This window comes from Haemaphysalis longicornis, unplaced genomic scaffold (genome assembly GCF_048455015.1).
Source record: "Haemaphysalis longicornis isolate Haplotype H1 unplaced genomic scaffold, Haemaphysalis longicornis Haplotype H1 scaffold_1, whole genome shotgun sequence".
In the NCBI taxonomy this organism is placed as follows: Eukaryota; Metazoa; Arthropoda; class Arachnida; order Ixodida; family Ixodidae; genus Haemaphysalis; species Haemaphysalis longicornis.
The window spans coordinates 330,489,257-330,514,369 of NW_027526203.1; the positions used below are offsets into that span (position 1 = coordinate 330,489,257).

Here is a 25,113-nt window from a genome sequence, read left to right on the forward strand (position 1 = left end):
GGCTTTTTGTCGTCAACACCAAGACCGCAACATCACTGGTCGCTCGACCGCCATGCTACCACACGATGGAGGCAATGGAGCCCGGTTCGGGGATGCCTTCCCGCATGCAACCAGGGCCAATGTAGGGCTGTTGCATACCAAACGGGGATGCGAGTCCCCCGCATACCCTCGTTCGCAGCCACATAAAAATTATTGGACTAGCTGTGAGCTTCCAACAGCTGCTGTCCCCGTCACTGGCCAATACACCTCAGTGGGTATGTTAATAGGCTATGACATAGCACGTGGGAATTTGGGTGACAGGTCTCGAGCTACAGGCTGCTGCTTTTGCCAAATGAGCCAAGCAAAAATGCTCACGCACTGATAAATTGCGCAAGAAAAGTGGGCAGGACTCACAGGTCCTTTGGATAATAAGAGTGCCGGAACTGGTACAGGTACGCAGGCCACCTCTCCTCAGGCAGGTTGAGCCGGAGGGCAAAGCCCAGGGCACTCTCGTACTCGTTTACATCCATCAGCTCTCGGACGAGATCCAGGTGCAGGTCCTCGTTATCCTGGACAACTTGCTGCACGGCAAGGACAACAGTGAGTGTGCTGAGACAGACAGCCTTCCTGTCTGCATCCTCCTGGCCTGCAGCTCCGAGCAAGGCCAGGCGTCTAAAACATTACTAGCTGCCCAAGCCCTGCTAACTGGTGCAGCAGTTTCTTACTGATCTGTGCCATTTCATTGCCTGCAATGCCATGGCCGCTGCTCATTGCGCTCACCAGATGAAATGCGGCACACACACAATGCGCAAGGCATTGTGAAGTGCTCCCTCAGGTGGGAGGCGATCACCTCCTGGCTTGAGATTGCAAGGCACTCCATGTAAACCAGCAGTAACCATCAGCTCAGCCTAAAACTGCAAACACACTCAAGCCAGAGGGTAGCACACAAGTGCTAGAACCAGAAGCAGCACTTATAATATTGACACCAAGAGAAACAGACCTGACACACTAAATCACTGAACTTCCGCAAGAGCCTTACATGGGAACGCACATCCTTTCCTCAGCAGCACAATGCCTTAGTAACTGAGCCTCCACAGAAGTTGTTTGAGCATGGCAGATCGCTATTCATTTTTCTCTCCCTCCCTCTCTTTTTTTTTCTTTTCAGAACAGCTTCCTGTCGTTCTGGTGCACATGCAGGAATATTGATTGATTGTAGGGTTTAACGCGCCGACGCAACGCAGGCAATGAGGCGCGCCGTAGTGGAGGGCTCCGGATTAATTTTGACCACCTGGGGATCTTTAACGTGCGCCGAAATCTCGTACACACGGGCGTTTTTGCTTTTCACCTCCATCAGAAAAGCGGCCGCCGCGGCCGGGAATCGAACCCGCGACCTCGTGCTCAGCAGCGCAACGCCTTAGCCACTGAGCCACCGCGGCGGGTATTGTCCCAAAACTCCCACCTGGTAAAAGCAGGTCGGCCTCAATTCTACCATGTGCACAGTTTCTGCATTCGAAGCTTTAACCGCAAGTCGCAATAAACTATATGTCACCAGACATTCAGTGCACAGATTGTATTTAAATTTTAAGCGCATTTTCTTGCCCTCCAGTCCTTGTCCAAGAAGCCTGAGGTAGCCGTAAATGTGAAATTGGTCTTTGACAGAGCTTTTACATCATGCAATAATGGACTCTGCATTTCATAATTTTTTAAGAGATGACACTGGTCTTCAAAACATTTGTAATTTATTTAACTATGCCCTAGGCACTTACACATTGTGTATTTTGCAGTCTATAAATACGCAGTCAGTTCTTGCTTACCGTATTTTCCGGTCTATAAGTCGCACCTTTGTATAAGTCACACCCCCCTCAAAATGAGTTTTTCCAAAAAAAAACGTATATAAGTCGCACCGTTGTATAAGACGCACCGGTATATAAGATGCACTTGTTAATTAGGTAAACTAATAGTGAATCAGATCGTTAGAAAGTGCGGCGAAAGTACATGGTTGTGGCTGCGGCCGCCTATTAACGCATCACCCTGTAAGCAGGGCTAGACACGGGCATATAACATCCAAAGTCTGGACATAACTAACTTCTCAAAAATGGTTTATGGATACACACAGATGGCATGTACTTACGAACGGCGTTTAGGCAAAACCATCGAAGTCTTTTTCCTCAGACTCGCTAACAAATAATTCAGTATCTTCAGTGGAAGTTCCACCGGTGCATCACTGTCGCCCTCCGACTCTCTGATGTCTTCTTTGCCAACATTGTTACCACTCGCGGACCCGATTACTCTGGCCTTTATCAACCCGGCTACAACTGTTTTTGTAGAAATGGAGTCCCAAGAGTCGGAGACCCATTTGGCCACCTCTCCAAACAGCGCGCGTCTCTTGTGTGCTGTCGTAAATCAGCGCAATAAAGGTGTCATGGCGGACGGAAGTGGCGCGATGGGAAGCGGCACGAAAATCAAAACTTATCTCCAAGCTATCATTTTAAAAATTAGCAGCACGTTTACCTCCTTCAGAGTAACTGTCTGTAATAATTCATGAGCTGCATTTGTTCTTGCAACCCAGTTTGATGTTACTTTGAATTTATTCTGAACTGCAGTTACTGCGCATGGCCTAAAGTGGGGCGTGGTTGTCGCAGGCCATTATCATTCTTTTTGACTAGAAAAAGCTGCAACTTCTTTGGTGCAATGTCCCGAAGCGACATATGGGCTATGAGAAATGCCGTAACGGTGGACTTGGGATTGATTTACACCATAGAGCTGTGTCTCAACGTGCGCTGGCCACGCGCGGCCGCCGCGAACCAGATTTATTCCATACATAAGTCGCACCGGTGGATAAGACGCACCAACGAAAATTTCAGAAAAAAAAACTCGACTTATACACCGGAAAATATGGTATATGGACTAAGTTCAACGTCGTCAACACCTTATGCCAATCCCTTTGACACAATTTTGTTAATTTTTTTTACAAGGTACCTATTAAATACTAAATAATTTATCCCTTTGTGCTCTATGAAGAGCAAGAAGTCCAACTGTAATTTCAGCACTGTTACTGCAAGAGTTACAACCATATAACATTGTCACGGGCTCTTGTTCCTTGCCGACAGACCTCAACGATACAGCCAAGATTAGCCAGTCATTCAGCTATGGCGAACTCCTACTTTACGGATACGCGTCACGGCGATGATCGGATACCAAGCTAGTACATAGCCTTGGGGAGGAAGACGAGGACACTCACAGCTTGTCTTGGGCACGCTATGCCTCGGACTTTGGAGCTGCCTCAGAATCCGGCGCCTTCTTGTATATATGCGAGAATACGTTTTATTGTGCTGTCATAAACAATTCCTCTGCTGTCGCATCACAATATTTCCGCTAGCAAAAATACATGTCCCATTTCTGTGCCCTATTCAGTTATCAAATGCAGCAAGAAATTATATGAATCTGACCAGTACATTCCAAGATACTGTAATTGACAGTTGATCTCGTGAGGAAAAAAAGAAGTTCTGGGGAAAAAACCCGAAAGTTTGAAACCAGGTAAACAATGGTCCCTCAGGGGACTTTAAATTGCGACAGCATTGTATATTTAAAGGAGTACTTAACACAAAATTTCAAAGCTGGGATAACTATGCAAAAGGCTTCCTTTGTAAATGGAGATATCTCCCAGAAAGTTTTAACAGTAACCGTTCAGCATAACATATGTAAATAATTATTTATGCAGCAATCGAGCATCTAATGTGCCATTCTATGATTAGTAGGCTGGTAGGCACCCATAGCAGCGGGTAAAAAAAAAAAAAAAACACGAAAATTTTCATGTCAGTACTCCTTTTAAAATACACCTGTAATAATAGTGTGCTGGAATGTTCCACCTGCATCCCAGATTCAGTCACTTCACAAGTAGCAAATTTGTGCACACTTTGCGACCTCAGCAGTTGATAAATAAAAAAATTAGATGGTGCACTCTGGCTTCAAAAACATCTACAAAAGCCGTTTTTGTGTTTGCTTTAAAGTCACTAATTGTAGGACACATGCATCGTGAAACGACAACCCTGACTCATATAACACACAAAACTTGAGCTTCAGAAATGTAACAATTAGCTTTGTAAATCAGATTATGTTTGTGGAAGGGAGAGGTATGAATGCCTACAGCTACAATGGCATGCATGCAACGACTACTGCACACTGGTTGCACAAGTTCTAATCAATACCTTTTCAAAACCATGGGAAAAGATCCTGGACCAAATCTCCAGTTTCCTCTGGTTCAGTGGTTGAATGCAGGCGCGTTGAAGGGGCTCACAGTTTAAAAAAAAACGTAGTTTAAGACTGTTGCCAGTGGCTGAATTTTTCTAAGGTGGTGCAAAAGGAAGCAGAAGACACGACTATTGGGTCCCTCTTATTTCTGCTCCATATTTGTTTCCCTCCGGCTTTGCAAACATGGTTCCCTTCCTTCATGCCCACACAAAGGAGGGATGCACATGATGAATGATGCTGATTTCGATACCCAAGTACCAAAAGCATGGGCCATTAGTTTCAACTGTAAAAATGTCAAAAAAACTAGGTTTGGTGCAGATGACTTGAAATGCAGCAGTATTTGCCATGGCAACCACACCCCTGACACTACACACAATATTATGTGTAGACACAAAGGTGGGGATGCAGCTTGAACCAATATATTTCATTGGACAACTCACCAGAACCATCTCCCGCCAGCTTGGACCCGAGTATTCGAGCTAGAAGGAAAATAAAAGAATTGCACACAGTCTGCTGCATCTACCAAGTGCAGAGCCCACCTCATCATAGCGCTTGTGGATCAAGTACTTCATGGCCCTCTTGCTCCTGCTGGACTGGACATTGCGACAGGTATCTGCAATAATTCACACAAAGGAGGCATTACATGGCAGCACCATGTACATACATAATACCATACCTGCCAACCTGGTGACATACAAATTCGGAATATCTGCGGACTGCGGGAAGTGGCGGGCAGCACACTAATTTTTAAGTCTAAAAGGATTCACGTTTTCCGACACGCGTTCTCACGTTTTTCGAACCATACATGAAAACCGTCAGTGTTGAAGAGTAATGAGCAGCAACTCCATTGGGAAGGGCAGAAAATTCGGATATCTACGATTTCGAGAACACTTGGTAGTGCTTTTGCGGCTTCGAGCCCGCCATCGCACAGCAAAGCAACTACCGTGGTCGTACCACGGGTCTTACTGCGCATGACGCAGCAGTCATACAAAGAGCGCCATGAACACGGAATTTGTAACCGACCCGTGAACAACATGCTAGAAGCAGGCTTGCCAAGGTAGCAGCGAATTCTGGATATGGATGTGTAGCCCACCCCGAAAAGACGACAGAAATCACAGCTTCGCAGATGGTGATAACAACACTACATATTGCTTTCTCGTGGCGGCGCAGGTACCACAGTGTCGTTTAAATAGATGGTCCCATTTTTTTTCAAAAATTCGTATAATTTCAGGCACGATTCGTAAAATCGTAAGACGTGTCGAAATTCGTACATTTTACGGAAAATTCGGAAGAGTTGGCAGGTATGATAATACCTGCAGTTGGGCCAGTTAGTCTAGGGTTTTTTAAACCGCGAGTGAAAAAAAAATACGCAGCACACAGGACACAAGAACTAGTGCTCTTTATTTTATGCATATAACAGGACCACTGTACAAGGATGGCTCGATGACACCTGCTGTTGGATGAGTTGGTTTAGTATTCTGAGTAAAGAGAAAAAAAAAAGGTCGCAGGACCCAACAAGACAGACAGGACTAAAGCTCTTATTTTATACATATAACAGGGCCCACTGAACAAGGACAGACAACCTAAGGGGACGTGCTCTTCAAAACGTTTTTCTTAATAATCAAGTTAGGAGGCTCAAATTTGCAGCCTAGATTCCGGACAGCTGCTCCGGATGCAGCATGGCATGCACAAAAACGCTTTCTGAGCACACTATTTTGAGAGACGGGTCTAGGAGAAGGGAAGGCCAGTAATTCGATGGGGGGACAAAATAAGGAAGTTTGGAGACAAAGAAAAATCCAAGCAGTGCAGGACAGGAGCGGGTGGACATCAAGTACCGCAGCGGACCTAAATAGGCTGTCGATTATGATAATTCTTGCAGAATTTTTTTTTTTTTAACTGAGAACTTTACAACAGCCCAGGTAGTTTCTCATGAACTGCACAGTGGCATGGCATACCTGCCAACCTGGGGACCTCGAAATTTGTGAGATTGTCCGCAAGAGGAGGGGGGAGGGGTTGCAGCATACATGACCTGTCTAGCCTACGAGATCAGCCTTGATTTCAAGGCCACAGTCAGCAAAGCAAGCAAATTCAAAAGGACATTGCTGTTCACCAATAAACTGCCCACAGACCCCCGTTTCACAGTGGCGCAAATGAAGTTCTGGGGCTTGGTCGTTGCCAAATGCAGTTTTATATCACTTTTCCCAACGTGCGCCAGGCTCGCGTCACATGCCCAAATCATGCAAAATTTGAGGTGCTCGCACTTCTGGGATGGCACAACACACAGAAATCCTTAAGAAAAACTGCAAATACTCATTTGGCTTTCGACAACGCCACGTTGTGGACACAGCTATAAAAAAAGGCCTACATGCTCATTGAACTGAAATAGCTTTTATACCACTGTCGCCGATTTCGGCTGGCTACTTAACTCATGATGGAAATTATAATGCGGCAGTGCTGCTTGATATGCTTTCTTTTTTTCGCGGCGCAGTTTTTGCACTTTTTCGGGAGATTTATGGCCGTTCCCGTACTATCGGGAGAGTTGGCAGGTATGCAGTGGGCAAGTCCACCTGACAAAGTGTCTCCGATTTCTATACCACAACCCCCCCCCCCCCCCCCCCCCCCAAAGAAAAAACGACTTGTAGTTGTTTATACTGTCTTCATTTTTCTTGTTTTATGACAGTCATAAATGTTCGGTGGTACAAGTTGCCTAACTAACTAAATTGGTCCACTCAATGCATACTAAGGAACACCTGGACCAAATTTCATTGCAATAAACAAAAAATACCAAACAGAGAAAAACAAAATTTGAAACTCATTTCTTTGTAGATTCTAAAATTCTTGTTTAAACAACATAAAGCTTCGTGGGGATATAGTTTTAAACATTCACCTTGAGGTCCTTAATGGGGCCATGCAGACAAAATACAAGTTTGTTCTATTTGAAAGATTTCGTGTTTTGTGGTGCCCCCAGTGCTTGTCCGGATGCAAATGATGCTTTGTTCACTGACAAAAAATTAATCAATATAAGTTAAAATTTTGATTCTGCCGCCAAATCATGCGTTTTCATGACATCTGCAATGACGTCGTATGTACTGGAGAGCCCTGTTTACCGTTAGTCAACCCAGACGGCCCCCACCATACCGTGGCGGACGGACCATTTTCTGCTTTTGTTTTTGACCATACCTGTACCTGGCTTGTTTTTGTTTAAGTAGAAAATAATCGATTCATGAAACATGGTGTTCGCTCGACAAATATGGTCACGTAAGACACCATCGCTTACACCAATTGGCCAGTGTCGTCCAAGACAGCCCCAAAGCACCGCAGTGCTGTGCAGCTAAAACAGCATAGTGCGCGCAGTACCAACAGCAGTACGCATCGATACTTCTATGTTTACGTGTACTTCCGTAACTTCCACTGTTTACCCCACCATTCTTACTGCTATAAACAGAATGTGCCCTAAATGTAAGCGCAAATAGCTCGTTCAGCAAGCTTATAAGCCCTGCTAATTTGCGTTTGCTTTTTCTGGCCTCAGCCAATTGCAGAGCTGTCACATTGACATCATAGGTTCTGTTGCAGGAAATGAACTAGTGAGTTGCATGGTCCTTCCCTTTTGTCCTAATTATGTAGCTTATTTGAGCGAAGTTTACATTACATGTGGGGTCTGTACGATTCTAATTAGGCAATCTTTCGAATGAACCAAACTTGTGTTTTGTCCACATGGCCCCTTTAAGCTGGAACTCTCTTGCCATTCTCACTGCAACCATAACACGATTGCATGAAACATTGTAACTGACGTCAGCCTGAGTTGCTCCAAATCAGCTACTTCCCCAACTGCTTCCACAAAGTTATCGGTGACGACTTTAGTGGCCAAGGTACGCACTTTCTTTTGTGGAAGATCTGGTGGCAAAGTTTTTTGGGTAGGGTCAAGGTACGCACTTTCTTTTGTGGAAGATCTGGTGGCAAAGTTTTTTGGGTAGGGTCAAGGTACGCGCTTTCTTTTGTGGAAGATCTGGTGGCAAGGTTGTTTGGGTAGTATAAAAATATCATGCTTGCGCCTATCACGAATGCAGCAAGTACCACTTTCACATTGATCGCAAAACTGCCGCACTCAGAACTTTCTTGGCCGGCGGTTATCACTGCGATGTGTTCGCAGGGAAAAAAAAAAAAAAAAAAAATCAATGCCGCAGGGCACCCCCATTTAGTAGCAATGTTTTGGCAGTGGTGCAAGGCTCTTCGTGCTTTTTTGCAACCTCAGAAACTGCAAATTTGCATTTCCTGAACGCCGCACACATAGTGCCGCTCGTGCCGATTCTGCAGATAACCGTGCTTTCTCTGAACACCACTCCTGTTCCTGGCTATCTACTGTTGATAAATTAGCCGCGCTCGACTGTCAATGCCTGCGATGCTTGGAGGGTGCGTTACCATATCTCTGGTAGGAGAGCTCGCCGCCGCCATGTTCATTGCATTCCTTCACTTTATTTGTGCACTTCCCTTGCACGGCACAAATTCAGACACTAGGGGAAACAAAAGTCACGCTTCTGATTGTTCCCCATCAAAAAATTTTGTTACACGAATTTTGTGCCCCAAACCGAAAAAGAAGCCCCAAGGACCGTCCTCGCCATTGGCGGTCCCGCTTTCACATCATGTGATTTAAAAACTCCGTAAGAGCCCTCAAAAGCAGCACAAAAAACTTTTTTTCCACATGCAATTACAAAGCTGACTGACGTCACTTGCAAAGGAGGAAGATATGCACTGCTCCACAAATTGCGGCCATCTAGACTGTTTTGTGGCACAGCCGCTGAAAAATGGGTGAAATCTGACCAACTACGCAATTTCTACAGTGGCCGCATGTCATTCAGACGTGTTTTCCACTAACTTCTCGTCCATATTTCACTTTTTTTTTTCATTGAAGATGGCCAGATGGAAGCTAAGTGGAAACAAAACAAATCATCAATTTCGGAAGAAAGAAAAATTCAACCCCTGTCTTCCGCTGAACAAACACTTGCTTTTAAGAAAGTGATCTTAATTCATACTGAGTGCAAAAAAAAATACACAGAACAAGACAGACAGGACGCCCTCATTTTTTAAGGAGGGAAGAGGGTCTTAGAACAAAAATTTTATTATGATTATGGTGAGAAAAATTGGTGGACTTTTCTTTATATTTACCCATCCATTGTTTTTGTATAAAACTGGTATTCCAGAACGTGTGCAAACTTTGATATAATTTTGTGATGGATTTTGTAAAAAAAAACTGCTCAAGAGCTGCAGCTAAACTTAGAACCATTTAGTACTCCTGTCACAAGGCCACTTTCAATCCAGATCGAAGCGCAGCAGGATTGACTTTTCGAGCACGCCCGATGCACCACTGCTGCTACATGGCACGTTTCAATCTCGATTGAGAAATTGCACTCATGCACCAGAGGGAAACCAAAAAAGGTGTTTTGCGGCCAGCATCAAATAACTCTGCACAACTGTAGCCAGTATCAGCCAAACTCTCAGCTGTGCCAAGACCATCTGTTGTGGTGTGGTTTGTGGCAACAAGTGCGACAGTTTGCGTTCTGGTGAGTGAGCCCATCTTTTGCGACAATGGTGGGCTTCCCCCATGTGTTTTTTTTTTTTCATACTCGTCCAAAGAGCGACTACTGCAGGACAAACTAGCAATAACTATTTTACTCAATAGAGTCGCCAGCAGGCTGGCAACGCCATTTCTGTTTTCAGGCAGGATTAACCCACGGTGTTGAGTTTGCAAATGCAATTTTGTGAAATTAGGTATACTTATCTACATAAACATTATCACGCACAGATTCAGAATCAAGCTATTTGATACAACTTGTGGCGTCATTTGAAGTTGTCCCCTTCTATGGCATTACTTAGCGGGACAAATGCATCACAGCTCCCTTCCGATTGAGCGTGGAAACCTCAATCTTGTTTGGTGAACCAGGATTGAGTCGGACGCGATTTAGGTCGATCGCGACTGAAACTGGCCTTAGGCAGCACCGGGTCCAAACTGAGTTCGACCAGGATCAACCCTACCGCAATTGAAAGTGCCCGTGTGACAGGGGTATTACTGTGCACTAGCAAAGGATTGCAATAAGACTACCGTAAAATACTGAGAAAGCGCCCCCCTGAAGCTTGAAGATAATTGGTCTAGAGATAGGGAGGGGGCCGTTATTCGGATTGGGCCCCAAACTCAAGATAGCAGCCCAAAATGGCGGCAATCGCAAGAAAAGCACTGTAGCCTGCAGTACCAACGATGTTAATTTACGACACTTCAACTAGTCAATACTAAAAATGTACATTCTTACATTAGCTTTGAACACCGTGGCATCCAAAAGCCTGGGGAGAAAAAAAAAAAAAAAAAAAAAGTTTTCAGAATGGCCGAAAGTGAGAGGGGGGCACTTGCCCAGTCGTGTAACAAAAATGCGAAGTTCCCAGAAAACGCTGGGAGGGGGAGGGGGGGGCACTTGCACACGTGGGGGCTCTTGATCGGTATTTTACGGTAACATCAATATCTGTGCTGGTGCAAACGTTACGACCATTTGAATTTCAAGCTTGAAAAGTGGAAACCAGGAAAACTGGTTTTGTCTGTCAAGCCTAATCTTCAAATGATTGTATCTTCCACTCAAACACGGATAGAATGATTTTTGACTTGTGCAAAGTTATATAGTACCATGCACCTGGGCCACAATTGTTTTTACAAAGGTTGCCCCAGAATTAAAATCTAGAAACTTTGAATAAATTCTACAATACTTCTATTATACACAAACGAAATTCATACCTATAATCAAAATGCAAAGCTACACATGTTAAGCTATTTTCTTCCCTCTGCCCGGTTGAGCATACTGTACTCACCAGCCGGCAAGTCGTACTGCTTCAGCATCCTTGAAATGGCCTTGCCCAAAGTCTTCGGATGCAACTTGGCCTTGCCGTTGTCCTTCAGGTTCAGAGAGCTAGGAAAAGTGAACCATGCTCAAGGTACAAATCCCGCATGAACTTCAGGTGTGAGGGGGGAAATAACTAAAGGGACTTACCGCACCAGGCTCCTCACAGGGCGGCTGTCTTTGTACAGGCGGTCCAGGTACCGCACCATCTCTTGCTGGAGATCTGGGTGATCAGCGAGGTAGTTGTCCAGCAGAGAAAGCTTGTCCAAGAGGAACAATGGCACGGCTATCTGTAGAGGAAGAATGCTCCCAGGTAAGCCCCCAGTGCAAAGAACACGGGGGAAAGTTGCTTACCTCGCGAAGCTGGAACTCCTGTTGAAGGTTCAGCCTGATAACAAGAGTGCTGGCCTGAAATGATATCCAGTTTATGTACGATCAATAATACTGGGTAGATGTATTAAAACAAAAACAGTGAAGGTTATCCTATAAACACAGGCCTGCTACAAACTATCACCCACATGGGGACTAGGCTGTCTTGAAGCCCGTTCCTTGCACCACGAAGAATGAGCTATAGGGTCATTAAAAGTTGCACATCCCTCACAGTGCAAGCCTTTCTTGGACCACACCGAGTACCTTAATGTCCCTCTTGTGTGTTCTGCACATCTAAAAATAAAATTCCGATGGGTGTTCTGTGCACCATAGCTATACCTTGCCATGCAGTGCTGTAATGCAATGGACCAATTGAGACCGCACTAAGATCTTTAGCATGCATTTAAATCTTGTACACACACGGGCACTTGCATTTTGTTGCCTCTAATCAGAAGAACAGCTCCCGCAAGCCGGAATAAACTAACATGAACCTTGTGGGAATCGTGGAGAACCGCGACCTGCGATCCCGAGCCAGCGCGCGCTTCGGGAGAGACGCTTGTGCGCTGAAACCGGTCCGGCGCTGCGTTGTTTCGTCGGCGTCCCCCGAGAGATGGCACCACCGATCTATGCGGGCATAGGCGCGCGGGCGGCGCATGGAGGAAGAAAAATGGGCGGCGCGGGAGACGAGGGGAGTCTCGTCGGAGACCCGGTCGGGGCGAGATCGGCGGGAACATCGCGGCGATTGCGGATACCATGCATCTCAGGTGGGAGCTTTGTTTGTCGCGCGCCGTGAGTGCCCACCTCCCGTTCGCGGTCACGACCCGGACGGCGTGATTCGTGAACGCCGTCGAGCCCTGTGCTCGCATGCTTTGGGATTCCCCAAATAAACGGCTGTGCTTCGGCACTACTGTCTACTGTGTTCTCGTATCGGCGAACCTCGCTGGGCTGCCGTAGCCATGGGAGCCCGCGTGGTTGACACGCCGGGAGCTAGCGTGGGGGCCTACCCCAGAGAGCTGGCAAGGCCCCCGAGGAACCCCTCATGTATCCCACATGGCGCCCGAACGTGGGTCTCGTATTCAGACGAATTCGAGGTTGCTAGCTCCCCGAGAAATGCGTTGCTGCAGTCGTAGCCCGCTACCCTTTGTCCGGAAGACTTCGGACGAAACGCCTCGCGCCAGTCGGTTGCAGAGAGACAGTTATGATGCCCGATACAGCCGTGACGGCAAATGTGTAAACCTTCCTACCCGCACCAGGCGGTGTGTCAGTAGGATACCTCCGAGCACCGCAGACGCGGCCCGCTTGCGAGACGGGAGGTGCGTAGGCCTTGTTCCAACATGGCGGCGGGTCGCCTTCCTCGTAGCGCCGTCCCCGCGCAGTCGCGCCGGCGGCGCCGGTTGAAGTTTCCCCCAGGCGCGGCGGACACTACCGAGCGAGGGTGCGGTGTTTGGGAGTTCGCAAGCCGCACGATGAGCCCGCCGCTACTGCGCTTCGAGTCCGAGGCGGAGTGTTTGCCGATTTGACGCCTGACAAAGAGCGAGGGGGATCGCTGAAGAATCAGTCTCCTCTCGCTGCGGGGGGAAGCGGGAGCAATGGGACCGTTGTCTCCGCGCTTCCGGAGTGCGTGCGTCTCGATGCCGTGAAGTCTCCGCTTGAGATTGCGTTTAGGCAGTAAGAGCTTCGCGCGGCTCGGCAGCGGGCTCGTTGGTCGCGAGAGATCGCCAGTCTTAGTAAGAGACGGACTCTCAGGCGACCTATACCGGTGATGTGCGCCCGTAAGCCGCTGGTATTGCGGTTGGCGCTGGCTCTACGGCAGCTTGTATTGCTGCGAGTGAGTTGCAGGAGCCCGCCTGCTTGATGCTGACGCTGCTTTGCCGACCAACGCACCAGGCCGAAATAGCTCGGACGGGCGTTTCGATGCCGACACCCTCGTAATAGTCAGGCGAGCTGCCTCCAGGCGGGGGTGGCTGCTGGAGCACAGTTGCCGGACTCGTGATTCCGCGAGCAAGCGAACGTGCAAGGGGGAGTCCCCTCGGGCATCTTTGTTACCCTATTTGGCGAGATCGTCGATAAGGTTTCCGGCCAGTCACAGGAGATTGCGGAGTCCCGCTGCTCCCCACTTCAAGTTCGGGAATCGTTTAAACTAGACATTAAGAGCGAGACCTGCATACGGATACAACAGGGAGCCACGCCAGTCACCACTGCCACGGACAGCGAGGATGGCCTGCTGAACCACCGGCGGGGCCGAGCGCGGCCCGCGAAGCTACCGCCAGTTGCTGCTCCGGCCTGCCGGGCGGCAGCCAACCGTTCGGGAGGACCTGCGGCCGAGCCGGCCACGGAACCCAGGAGGCGGCGGGATCTGGCGCCTACGCGAGCGGCGCGAGCCTTCGGGCAGCCGCAGTGGGCGCGGCCGTTCCCGTTGCCGCCTCGAGCTGGGAGTGGGGGTCGCATCATGGCGCGACCCCGGCGTTCGTCGGCTGCGGCTGCAGCTACCCCCGGGCCTGCCAACCTGCTGTGCTGCCCAACCGCGAGAGACTTGGAACCATTGCAATGTGTTTGCGGGTTTGTGAGGCGAGCATCGCGACGGCGGCATCGTGTGGCGAACTTTGGTGTGGAGTGGCGTTCGGTGGCTGTTTTGCTGACTTGAGACGTGACGAGTGTGGTGCACCGTGGCGTCACTCGAGCTCAAGTGGCGTCCAGTTTTAGGGGGGAGGAGTGTGGGAATCGTGGAGAACCGCGACCTGCGATCCCGAGCCAGCGCGCGCTTCGGGAGAGACGCTTGTGCGCTGAAACCGGTCCGGCGCTGCGTTGTTTCGTCGGCGTCCCCCGAGAGATGGCACCACCGATCTATGCGGGCATAGGCGCGCGGGCGGCGCATGGAGGAAGAAAAATGGGCGGCGCGGGAGACGAGGGGAGTCTCGTCGGAGACCCGGTCGGGGCGAGATCGGCGGGAACATCGCGGCGATTGCGGATACCATGCATCTCAGGTGGGAGCTTTGTTTGTCGCGCGCCGTGAGTGCCCACCTCCCGTTCGCGGTCACGACCCGGACGGCGTGATTCGTGAACGCCGTCGAGCCCTGTGCTCGCATGCTTTGGGATTCCCCAAATAAACGGCTGTGCTTCGGCACTACTGTCTACTGTGTTCTCGTATCGGCGAACCTCGCTGGGCTGCCGTAGCCATGGGAGCCCGCGTGGTTGACACGCCGGGAGCTAGCGTGGGGGCCTACCCCAGAGAGCTGGCAAGGCCCCCGAGGAACCCCTCATGTATCCCACAACCTTAGCAAAGTTGACTACAATATATTTAATGGCTACAGAAAATTGCGCCTTCTGTTAAGCTGTTGCACACATTATTAGGCAACTGCTATCTTTGGCTCCACTCATACACTTGACCGTTCCCCGCCCAAACATCATCTGCAAGCCCATAGTTGTGTTTGTGCACAACTGCAGCAAAGGAAACGGGCAATGACACTTCCCTGGGAAGGTCCTAAAGCGCACAAAAGGCAACAATGCAAAAATTTAACCTTCTGACTGCACCAACCTGTGGGAAAAGAAGGACACAGGCTGGTACTCTTAGCATGGTGCACACTGCTGCTATCCATTCCAGGCCAGTCGCTACGAGTATGCGCCTAAAATTTTTCAACACCCCATGACCTGCCCAATCTATGTACCAAACCTGTGATTTTTGCCACTCTTGGACTTAGTTGGACAACAAAAAAAGCCTTAATTCTGCTTGGAGAGCAGCAAAAGAAGAGCCAACAAGCAGACAATTTGTAAACAGTAGGGCTCAAGTACATGCATCCTCACAAAAGGAAAGAAAACAAAAGGGCTTCAGTACTGCTAAAGGCATGTTACACCTAATACACATTAAAGCAAAGAAGATGGGGATTTGATGCCTAGAGAGCACTTTGGCAGATCCAGCACTGCACAGCAATACATGCTGACCACAAGAGGGGAACTCCCCACAGTAGCCTATCCCTCTAACACCACAGAGAAGTGGGGGAAATGTGTCAAATGCAAATTTCTTGCACTCACTTCATTGAAGAACTGCTTCTGCAGCAAGTCACGAATGTAGCCCATGTAGCTGTACGCGTCTTCTTCCAACCTGTATGCTTGGCATACCACATCAACCAGAGCTGAGCTCCCACGTGTAGACAGCACAGTTTCCAGAGCACGCGCCTTCAACTCGCTGGTCAAAATAGAGTATCGGTCAAGGTGTTGAAGCACCTGTCGAAACAGAAGCGCATTGAACAACTGTGCCCTGGGTGCAGTGTTCAAATAAGAAAACGCAATGAAATCGGTGGCTCTGTATTTTCTTTTACAGTAGGCATAACCCCTCAGTGGAAATGAACATTTGCCCACTATGCGAGTCAAAAGAAAAGTACACCATAACAATCGAAAACACAAGCACAAATGCAGGAAGCGATTGCGAAGTCTGAGCAAGGAATAGGAACCAGAAAAATTTTGTAAGGCTAGCTGGTAGAAGCAGTAAACAACAAAGAAAAGAAACAAAACGAAACAGTTTTGGTACTGTGACGGTAGAACAACTGCAAAACCTAAAAATTACGCCTACATCAAATGCACAAAAGGCCAGTTAAACATACCCATTCTTTGAAGACGCACATTATGGTGAAGCTCTGAGTGTGAGGACGGGTCTTGCCAAAATCAGATGCACTGTGGGTCAGCGCAAGAGCGCACTCAAAGCAGTTGAGTGTGGTTTCAAAAAACGACTCTAGAGTTCTCACAAAAGGCTTGGTCTTCCTTTGTTTTCCAGCACTCCAAAGGGCTTCAAGCTGTGCTGTCCATGTTTCGTCTATGAACTGGCAGAAAAAACAACAAGTAGTGAGTTGTAGAATGCATTGAATAAGGTAGTTATGTTGCTGATAACACAACCAAGAAGCACAAGCTGCTGACATCATCACCAATATAAAAAAAAGTATGCAGACAGAAAACAGGCAGCGCAGAATTCTCCAAGTGGCAGGGGCAGGTCACTCATCACAACATCTAAAATAAGTGCTACATCACTCAGCTGACACTGTGTGTGCGTGCATGCGACAGTGATGCAGCCAGCAGGAAGAACTGTGCAACGAATGGACCTTTTCCCAGTAGCGATCTGCGCATGCGTGGGCTGCCGGTACACCATTTTTGGCAGGCGCCTCCCACAAAATAAACAAAAGGGCACGCACCCCTCAGCTTTCTGCTTAGTGAGTGGCTATGCTGTCTAGCGCTGCAGGTTTTTATTTTTTCTCTTTCGCCAGCTCGTGGTGGGGTCATATGGGCACACAAGAATGGCTTTCTAAGGAAAGGGGCAAAGACAGTTGAGGCTGACCACACACATGGCTGCCAGTGAGGGAGCAACGAAAACGAAAAAAAAAAAAAAAAAGTAAAGAAAAAGGGGCGCTTCGGCAACTGCAGATTAGTCACGGGAACATGTGCCTGCTACTGTGACGTTCATGTGAAAGGTACGGGTGAAGAGTGGGTGCGGGAGGGACAGCAGGACCGGGATATTTTGTGCACAAATTCTCCGAAAGCCAAACTTTTGGGGGGGCGTGCCTTACTGCCATTTTTAGCTCACTGTGGCGGCCACTAGGACGACTCGTACTGGAAAAAGGTACATTGAATTCTCCACACGGGAAAATAATGGCAGCTAGAATGCAGTGATTTACTCCTCAAGCTGCGTGTGCGACTGTGCAACTGGATTTATTTCCCAATCAAGGATGTACAGAACCACTAAAGTGTTTGTGGAACACAAGAAAATATTCCACTGGTATCCACAGTGGACACAAATGTGGGGAAAATAACAATGCACAACAGCCAAACTTCTCTAGTATCTTGGTTCAGCACTAAATAGTGAAAGCACTGTTTCAAGCACGATATATTACAGGAAGCCCACAATGAATGTCCTGGAGGCAAGTGGCAGGGCGGGCACTTCTCCAGTTGCATTGATGAGCGTGGACTGATGGCTTGGTACTTTGACATTCTGTAGGCACAGCGCGCTTCACACACGCAAAACAAGAGACATGTTAGCAGCGCATCACCCATGCCTCTCTTCTGTGTCCCAAGTGTGATATGCGCTGTGCCCAAAGAATGTCCACGTGTATGCCACATAAATGTAAGCACGAACCTGAATCAATATGCCACCCGAAAATAGCCCTGCACTCATTTAAAAGCCTTCTCCAGCCGCCATAAAACTTCAGAGGCCATTTCCATGTAGTTTGCTGCTTGTAGCTCTACACATTTTATAGAAAAATTGTACCTGCGTTACAGGTCAGCAGACAAAAAGGTATATGGGAAAAAAGAAAAAAAAAAAACAAGAAAGCCCAACTAAAAGTTTCTCCACCAAGCTTCCACATAAAAGAAAGGCCCCATGGTGCACACCAAACAAACAAAAATTTTGACACTCTAAGGTGAAACTCTCTAAAATGTGCTATTTATTACTGAAGCCGTGTAACCCTTCATTTCAATCTTCAGCAGGCAGGTTCGGGCCTTAGTTAATTTCCAAGGCCCAGAAGAAGGAGAGAACCGAAGGCGCCCATTCAGTCATTTCATATGCTACCGACATCCAAGTCTCCACGTGCCCACCCCTAATTCCCACTTGTTCAAGCACAGTCTACAACACAATCTGAACATACCTGCAATCGGCTTAATCCTGCCCTACCAACATGCCGGTGTACCGTCAGTCACCAAATAGGCAAGCAGCAAAGTGCTATGGGAACAGAGCCCTCTTGAATGCACTTGTAATAAACCAGACAGACACCCAGACACCGTCGTCTACCTTGATAAAGTCATCAGACAATGTTCACTACAACACACCCCGGTTCTCCTTTAACAGCTGATATCCAAACTGCAGCAACACTATAGATGCCTTCGTGCTCTATGCAAGTACAGTGCTGGACCTGACATTAAGGCGTGGAAGAACTGGGTGGAAGGTACTTGCAGCCCTTTCTGAAAGCCTTGTTGCTGTTTTACAGTCTGTTCTGTGGTTGGAGGGGCACCATCTTTTTTTTTTTTCTTAGTACAAGGTTTTGTCCAATGCAGAAAAAAAAAGGAAAGTGCACATTATAGATTTCATTCTGTAAACAGTCAGGGTTGGATCTGTCAGCACCCACGAAATGACCACATTTCGTGTGGTATGAGTTTAGTAGCAAAATCTGGCGGTGTGTACTTTTGATGACCAGAAGTGAACAGATCATCTGCTTTAAAAGAAAGTGCCACCTTTAAAAGCCACTTCCCGACACCAGTGCGGTCGTGGGTGCGCTGTTCCGACACAGCAGTGCACCCTCTTGGGTGTTGCAGTCCCCATAAATGTATGATAAAATGTGCACGTGGAGGTTATAAAAATTCAGACAAAAACTTATCACTCCATTTTGATCTACACCAATTAACTGAATTTTTGTTTCTCAAGGAAAACCATTGCCTCCAAATACTTCTCCACAACGGAATGTGCCAACTTTATATATGCAGAACGTAAATATATGGGACTAGGGATTCCGTAAGAACACACATCAAAGATGCAGTACTTATTGCCAGTGCTATTCTACTTGAAGGTGCTTTATAGCGCCGAATGAGGTGATTGTCATGTTTTGAGTGATACAGGGATAAAGAAATCAGTCGAGAAAAAATCTACGGCGGATTTTTTCTTGACTTTGATTTCTTTATCCCTGTATCATTCAAAACATGACAATCACCTCATTCGGCGCTTTAAAGCACCTTCAGTGTGCGTGCGTGTCGCGCTACTTTGTGCCACGCTCCTCTTTAAATTTCTTTTGCCCATTGCATACATATGCAATGCACTTTCATTTCAATCTTCAATTCTGAACTGTTTATAGCTGCAGCATAGTTGTGACAGTGGCGTCCTGTCATCACACCTTCGCGAATTGTCTCCGACAGTGTACCCAGTTGCTCAAACAATTCAACAATACTGTACTGTTCCTTCTGTTTCACCGTTTGTCTAAACTAAAGATATTCACAAAATTATACTGCAATGTTCACAAATCCTGCATTGATTACGCTTCAGTCTTCCGCTGAAGCTATTTGTCAAAGTTAAAACCCCCGTAGAATCGACGGAGCCCGCATGCTACACTCTGCATGATTTGCACGAGCTCATGCTCAACAGTTTGGTACCCTGAGCGGCAGTGGAAAACGCCCTAAGCAACATTCAGCTGTCATTACCACTACTAAACGCAACTGCCACTACCGCTTGTTCAACGCCCTACCATTGGACGATAGGTAGTCCGTTGGGCAGCGATGTTGGCACGTGCGACATCATAAGGCAGATTTAAACGAATTCAAATACATCAACAGTGCAAGCGCGGACAGGCCGAAGCGCGTTCACTGGGAACAGTGCTTTCAAGACACAGAAGCCTTTTCAGGAAGCTGAAGCAATTTGAAAATTTGGTTACAGCCTTTAACGAGGTACGAGTTAAAAACTTTCTTGAGCAACAACAAAAAGGGACTCGAATACGTAAATCAAAATTCGGATCTTTGGTGCCCAACACACGACGCCAAACAGAGAACACACGTGCAAGGCAAAATACAGCGCATGCGACGGCTAAGAATTTCACGCTAACGAGGCTTGAAAATGCATTGGGCCAAGAAGCTGCCCCCTTCGGTCTAGTCATAGTCTTTCGTAGCCCGCGTGTAGACCGTGTACTTGTCGTTACTGAGGAAATCGAACATTGCTCGACAAACATGAACGCTGAGTTAGCCTGAAGTGCTAGACCCCACCAACAAGGCACAGATTTCTAAATAGAAACAGCGGACCTATTTATAAAACACACTGATGTGTAGAATTTATTAAACACACTGATGGGAAGAAATAATTGTGCGCATGCGACATTCGGCGGTGAGTGCGCCCCGCTACTCACCTGATTCATAATGGTTGTGGCGGCTTCCCCTACTCTGGGACGAACGAAGTGTATACGCTGCCAATCCGATAGGCGGGCAACCCCCAACTCACTGAAAGACTTATCAAATGGCGCCTTCCGCACTGTCCGTGTACAGCGCTGGCTTTCGTTCACCTCGTTCACCTAACTCTATGCGTTCACCCTTGCCTGTTTGCGCTTGCTGCCTCCGCTCTGCAAAGTAGTGCGCTCTCCGCTAAAAGAAAAAAAAAAGCACTGCTGAAAAGAACTTTATGCTTGTTAACATGTAAGCTGGTTTAATTTAGTCAATTCATTTACTCTATAATTTGAGGACATTGTATTTTACAACAACAACAAAATAATTTACAGTATTATGCGCGACCTCGACGTCAGAACGTCAGAGGCCCCGAAGGCCACGCCCCCGTTGGAAAGTAGACGAAACGGAGTAGCGCCTAGACCTGTGCGCCGCCGCGCCACGCCGCCGCCGCCGCCTGTTTTGGTCGCGCCGTCTGCGCCGCCGCTGAAGTCCCGGGAATGAGCACGCCGCCGCCGCCGCCGGGCAAAATTTTCGGCGCGCTGCCGGCCCCGCGCCCCACCTATTATTCTTTTCTTTGAGGGGAGCTTCTGAAGGGCGACTCTTCTGAAGAACGAAGGAGTATGAAAGGAAAATACGTCGCTTCGCTGGAAGTTGTCGTTTCTCCCTCTGTAAGAAATGGCTCTCAGCGGTGCTGTTCGTGGGGAAATAATCGCCATCCACCATGCATCAACGGATGATTTGTACTTTCTGCCTGGAATCAGCTCATTCTGCTGCTCATGTGGGGAGACTTCTAGTCCCCTTCCTTCTCCTTCACCTTTTTTTCCCCGGCCCGTCTCATGCCAATCCTCTTACATTGCATGCGTACCGCGACCTTGTTAACAAAAGATAAATGGGTGATTGCCTACCGTCTCGACGCGCTTGACTCGGAATCCTCTTGAAGCACCCCAGCTTCTCCCGCTGCCACACAAGCGCGACATCTTTCTTGTGTTATCCGCTTTCTCAGAAACTCTAAAATGACCAGGCACCCATGGTTAAACAGGCCCACCGGACTCTCTCTGTGTCAATAGCCCTCTTTCTTTTTTCTTTCTTCTCCAAAGGGAAGTAGGACGGAGGACAGGAGCGAACGCAAACTTCAGCCCCTCAAGCCATATTCGTTCTACTGTATAAACATGACCAAAAGTGTTTGACCACCTTCCTTCTTGATAAAGGCCGGTCCCTTGGCGTATTAATAACATCGTCATCCAACGGGGATAAAGGTATACACACTAACAAGGAAAATAAAACATTAACACAACAAATGCGGTCGCAGACAGACTGAAAAGAATAAATGCGGGTGAAAGAGAACGACCGGAGTACACAAGTCTCTAAAATCAGTGCGCCAGCTCCTCCCACCACTCGCCGATTCTCTCAAGGGGACAAGCCGCTAACATCGAAGAATGAAACCCCATAATCAGCACGGGAACAGTGCACAAGAAACCGCCTCAGTAGCGCGCAAGCTTGAATGGGCAGCGTCATTACGGGAAGAGTGCACGGGAAGTGGGTCAATAAATGAACTGTCCAGGTACGCAGGAAGGGTCAATGAAAGCGCAGCTAGGATCTCCGGAACTCTGAGCCTGGTACAAGCATCACAACTCATTAACATCACCAATGCATTGTGAAACACAAAATTGGAAGGAAATTCTAATACCCGCACAATTTCAAATAACCAATGTCGTATTTGAGCACTGTGATAAAATAGCGTCCCTGAGGGCAAAGGAGCGTACGTCATGCTGCCCTTTCTGCGCTGGAGGCCAGTTAACTAGAAGATTTGGAGAAAAAGAATTCAGAAATAATGGTGAAAGGTACCATAAGAAAAACTGCAGAAATTCAGAGGGTTGTCTACCAATGCATTCTTACTCCTCTTGCCTTCATTGTGAGTTCTTTACAGCCGAATTAGGCTATCCCAAACTGAGCTTCGACTAGCAATGTCCACGCTCCGCAAGAAAGCTATGATTTTGAAACGTAAAAGTTGTATATATATTAATAGCGCGTGTTGCGTGACGATTGATTGTGGGGTTTAGCGCACCGTAGCTACACATGGGCTATGAGAGAGAGAGAGAGACAGAGAGAGAATAAATTTCGTCAGCACAAAAATTGCGGAGTAGTGTCCTCATTTCAGAACCCCATTCGTGGTGCCGGCTGGTCGTCCGCACTGGATCAAAATTAATCCGAAGCGCCTCATAGCCCATGTGTTTTTTGATACTTGTGAGTAAAAAAAACCCATGGGCTAGAGGCGCGCTGTAGTGGGGGGCTCCGGATTAATTTTGATCCCCTGGGGATTTTTACCGTGCGCCAAAATCTCAACACACGGGGGTCTTCGCTTTTCCACTCAATCTGAAAAGCAGCCACCATGGCCGCGATGGGTGAACCCCGGAAACGGAAAAAATGGTCCCACCATACTCCAGTCGACATGTTTCCCTTCAAGTTAGATCTGAACTTTTTTGCGGTTTTGATTTTATCCCTTTGCGTTTTAGCAACGGGTTGAGGAAGAGATGGAATGCTTTAATATTCCTATAGGGGCAGAAATTAACGCCTCTGGAGGCTAAAACCCAACAAACCAAATTGGGTTGACAGACGGGCGGTTTGATGGATGGATGGATGGATGGATGGATGGATGGATGGATGGACGGATGGACGGATGGAGGATGGATGGTAGGGCTGAGTATCGATTAAAAATTTTAATGCAAGTAACTGGATTAAAACCGCAAACAAGAACTGCGAAGCCTGGAACTGTTGGTTTAGTAGCTTAGTCGGACATAGCCATCTAAGTGTCTGGAATGTCATAAAAGCTCTACGCTTCGAGGTTTCATCAGTATCGGTGAAAATTGCACTAGAAGCCGTGGGAGCTTCACCAAAGAAGCGCACAGCGTCGCCCCAGGTCTAGGACATTTCGTTGCTGGACATTACAGTGCAGGACGTTTCGGTGCGGACAATTTGGTGTACGGACATTTCGGTGGACGGACATATCGGTGTACGGACGTTTCGGTGCAGGGCATTTCGATCCTTGCGCGAACATTTCGGCGACCGTATTATCGGGTGCTTGTTTGCTTGAAACAGCCGTTATATTTTTATTTTTGCTTAACATGGGTTTTGGACAACAATCTAGGGCAGCGACTGCATTTTAATATTGATGCAGTGTTCGCGATTTTTTTGCCAGGTATTTTTAGAAACTGAACATTTGTGTATTTTTCTTTAATACCTACTTCAGGGAGCATCGGTTTTGCAGCCAGGTGATTGAATTCTTTTGCACATTTTTTTTTTATTTACGACAAGACGTTATTTATATTCGCTCTTTTCTGGGGCATGCTAATCAGCAAAGACAATTACTCGATGTTTACGATGGCTAACGCATTCTCTATGTTATTTTTTCTAAATAAAATGCACTCTCACAATCTAAAACTTTACAAACATTCGGTTGCCCCTAAAAATGCAGACAATCTTATGAATGGTTTATTTAGGCTGCGCTGTCAAGTTTAAAGGAATTTGAAGACACTGTTCTCGCCAGCTGTTTTTTTTTTTTTTTAATGGACAAGTCCAGGATATTGTCGCGGAGGAAGAACGGGACTTTTGAAAACAGCTGCAGGTTCTATATCTCATCAATGCTGATCAAGCGCGTACAGGTTGTGCGTACAAATACCACCAATTCTGTTCGGTCAAACCAACCTCCGTTTTAGCTTTACATGCTTACAATCATTTCCTTTTAATTCTCCCAGCCTCCCGCCCCCTCCCCCTCCGTCTGTCTGTAAGTTTTAACCTTCCCAGATTTCTTTTTCAGTAATATTATGTTCAATTTCCCGTGGCAATCTTACAGGCAAAGCGGCCATCACTTTCTCCAAAGAGTCACCGCATTGATGGAAGAAAAAGCGATACATTCGGCGTGAGCTCACACGACCTCTGTAGTGCACAAGAAAAAGCCACCCGAAAAGCCCCTGAAGACACAATGACCAGGATCGTTGGCGCCTGTCGCCCCCATTGAGGAACAAGCTCGATGGCTGCATTACACTGTAGCTGCATTCTTCCGCGCGTCGCGGCCACACGGAAGGCGCCCCTCTCCAGGAATCGCTGTCTTTCCTTTCAGTCGCCCCACCTGCAATTAACTCTTCAAGTCGCCATATCATGGACACCGCAGACATTCCTCCTTTTCTTCCATTGTAAGAGGGGAAAATTCTGAATAGGCTGGTTTTGCGAAAGCCGCGACAGTCGTATTCACTTTTTCGATGCCCAGTTTACACTTTGAAGAAGCACAAGTGACACCCCCCTCTCTCTACCAAAGGGGCTGGTTATACCCGGCAGTGCTTAGCCTGTAACATATCTGATTGATTGATTGTAGGGTTTAACGCGCCGACGCAACGCAGGGGATGAGGCGCGCCGTAGTGGAGGGCTCCGGATTAATTTTGACCACCTGGGGATCTTTAACGTGCGCCGAAATCTCGAACACACGGGCGTTTTCGCTTTTCGCTTCCAACAGAAGAGCGGCCGCCGCGGCCGGGAATGGAACCCGCCTAGTAGTACTTGGGCTCAGCAGCACAACGCGCCTTAGCCACAGAGCCACCGTGGCGGGTCACCATTATTCAGTCATGCAGGTATTGTCAATATTGGTCGTGCCTCTGCAGAGGTAATATGCGTGTGGGGTGTACCTGCATTGTACTCTTGCAAATGCGTGAGTCTTTTTGTCAACACGTTGGCCCGCTAGACGCCTCAC

At 47.6% G+C, this 25,113-nt stretch overlaps 1 protein-coding gene across 1 annotated transcript in view; it reads right to left on the reverse strand.

Moving 5' to 3' along the window:
- The window catches only part of LOC144152219 (exonuclease mut-7 homolog), a 67,912-nt gene extending 47,421 nt beyond the window's left edge, over window positions 1–20,491 (reverse strand). The window contains exons 1-9 of the mRNA XM_077683450.1: window positions 20,339–20,491; window positions 16,076–16,291; window positions 15,507–15,698; window positions 11,463–11,516; window positions 11,259–11,398; window positions 11,080–11,177; window positions 4,770–4,843; window positions 4,671–4,709; window positions 394–560 (exon numbers count right to left, since the gene is read on the reverse strand). Coding sequence (XP_077539576.1) covers window positions 394–560; window positions 4,671–4,709; window positions 4,770–4,843; window positions 11,080–11,177; window positions 11,259–11,398; window positions 11,463–11,516; window positions 15,507–15,698; window positions 16,076–16,291; window positions 20,339–20,347 — 989 coding nt within the window. The 5' untranslated portion in view covers window positions 20,348–20,491. The remainder of the gene's footprint in view (window positions 1–393; window positions 561–4,670; window positions 4,710–4,769; window positions 4,844–11,079; window positions 11,178–11,258; window positions 11,399–11,462; window positions 11,517–15,506; window positions 15,699–16,075; window positions 16,292–20,338) is intronic.
- Between the last annotated feature and the right edge of the window lie 4,622 nt (window positions 20,492–25,113).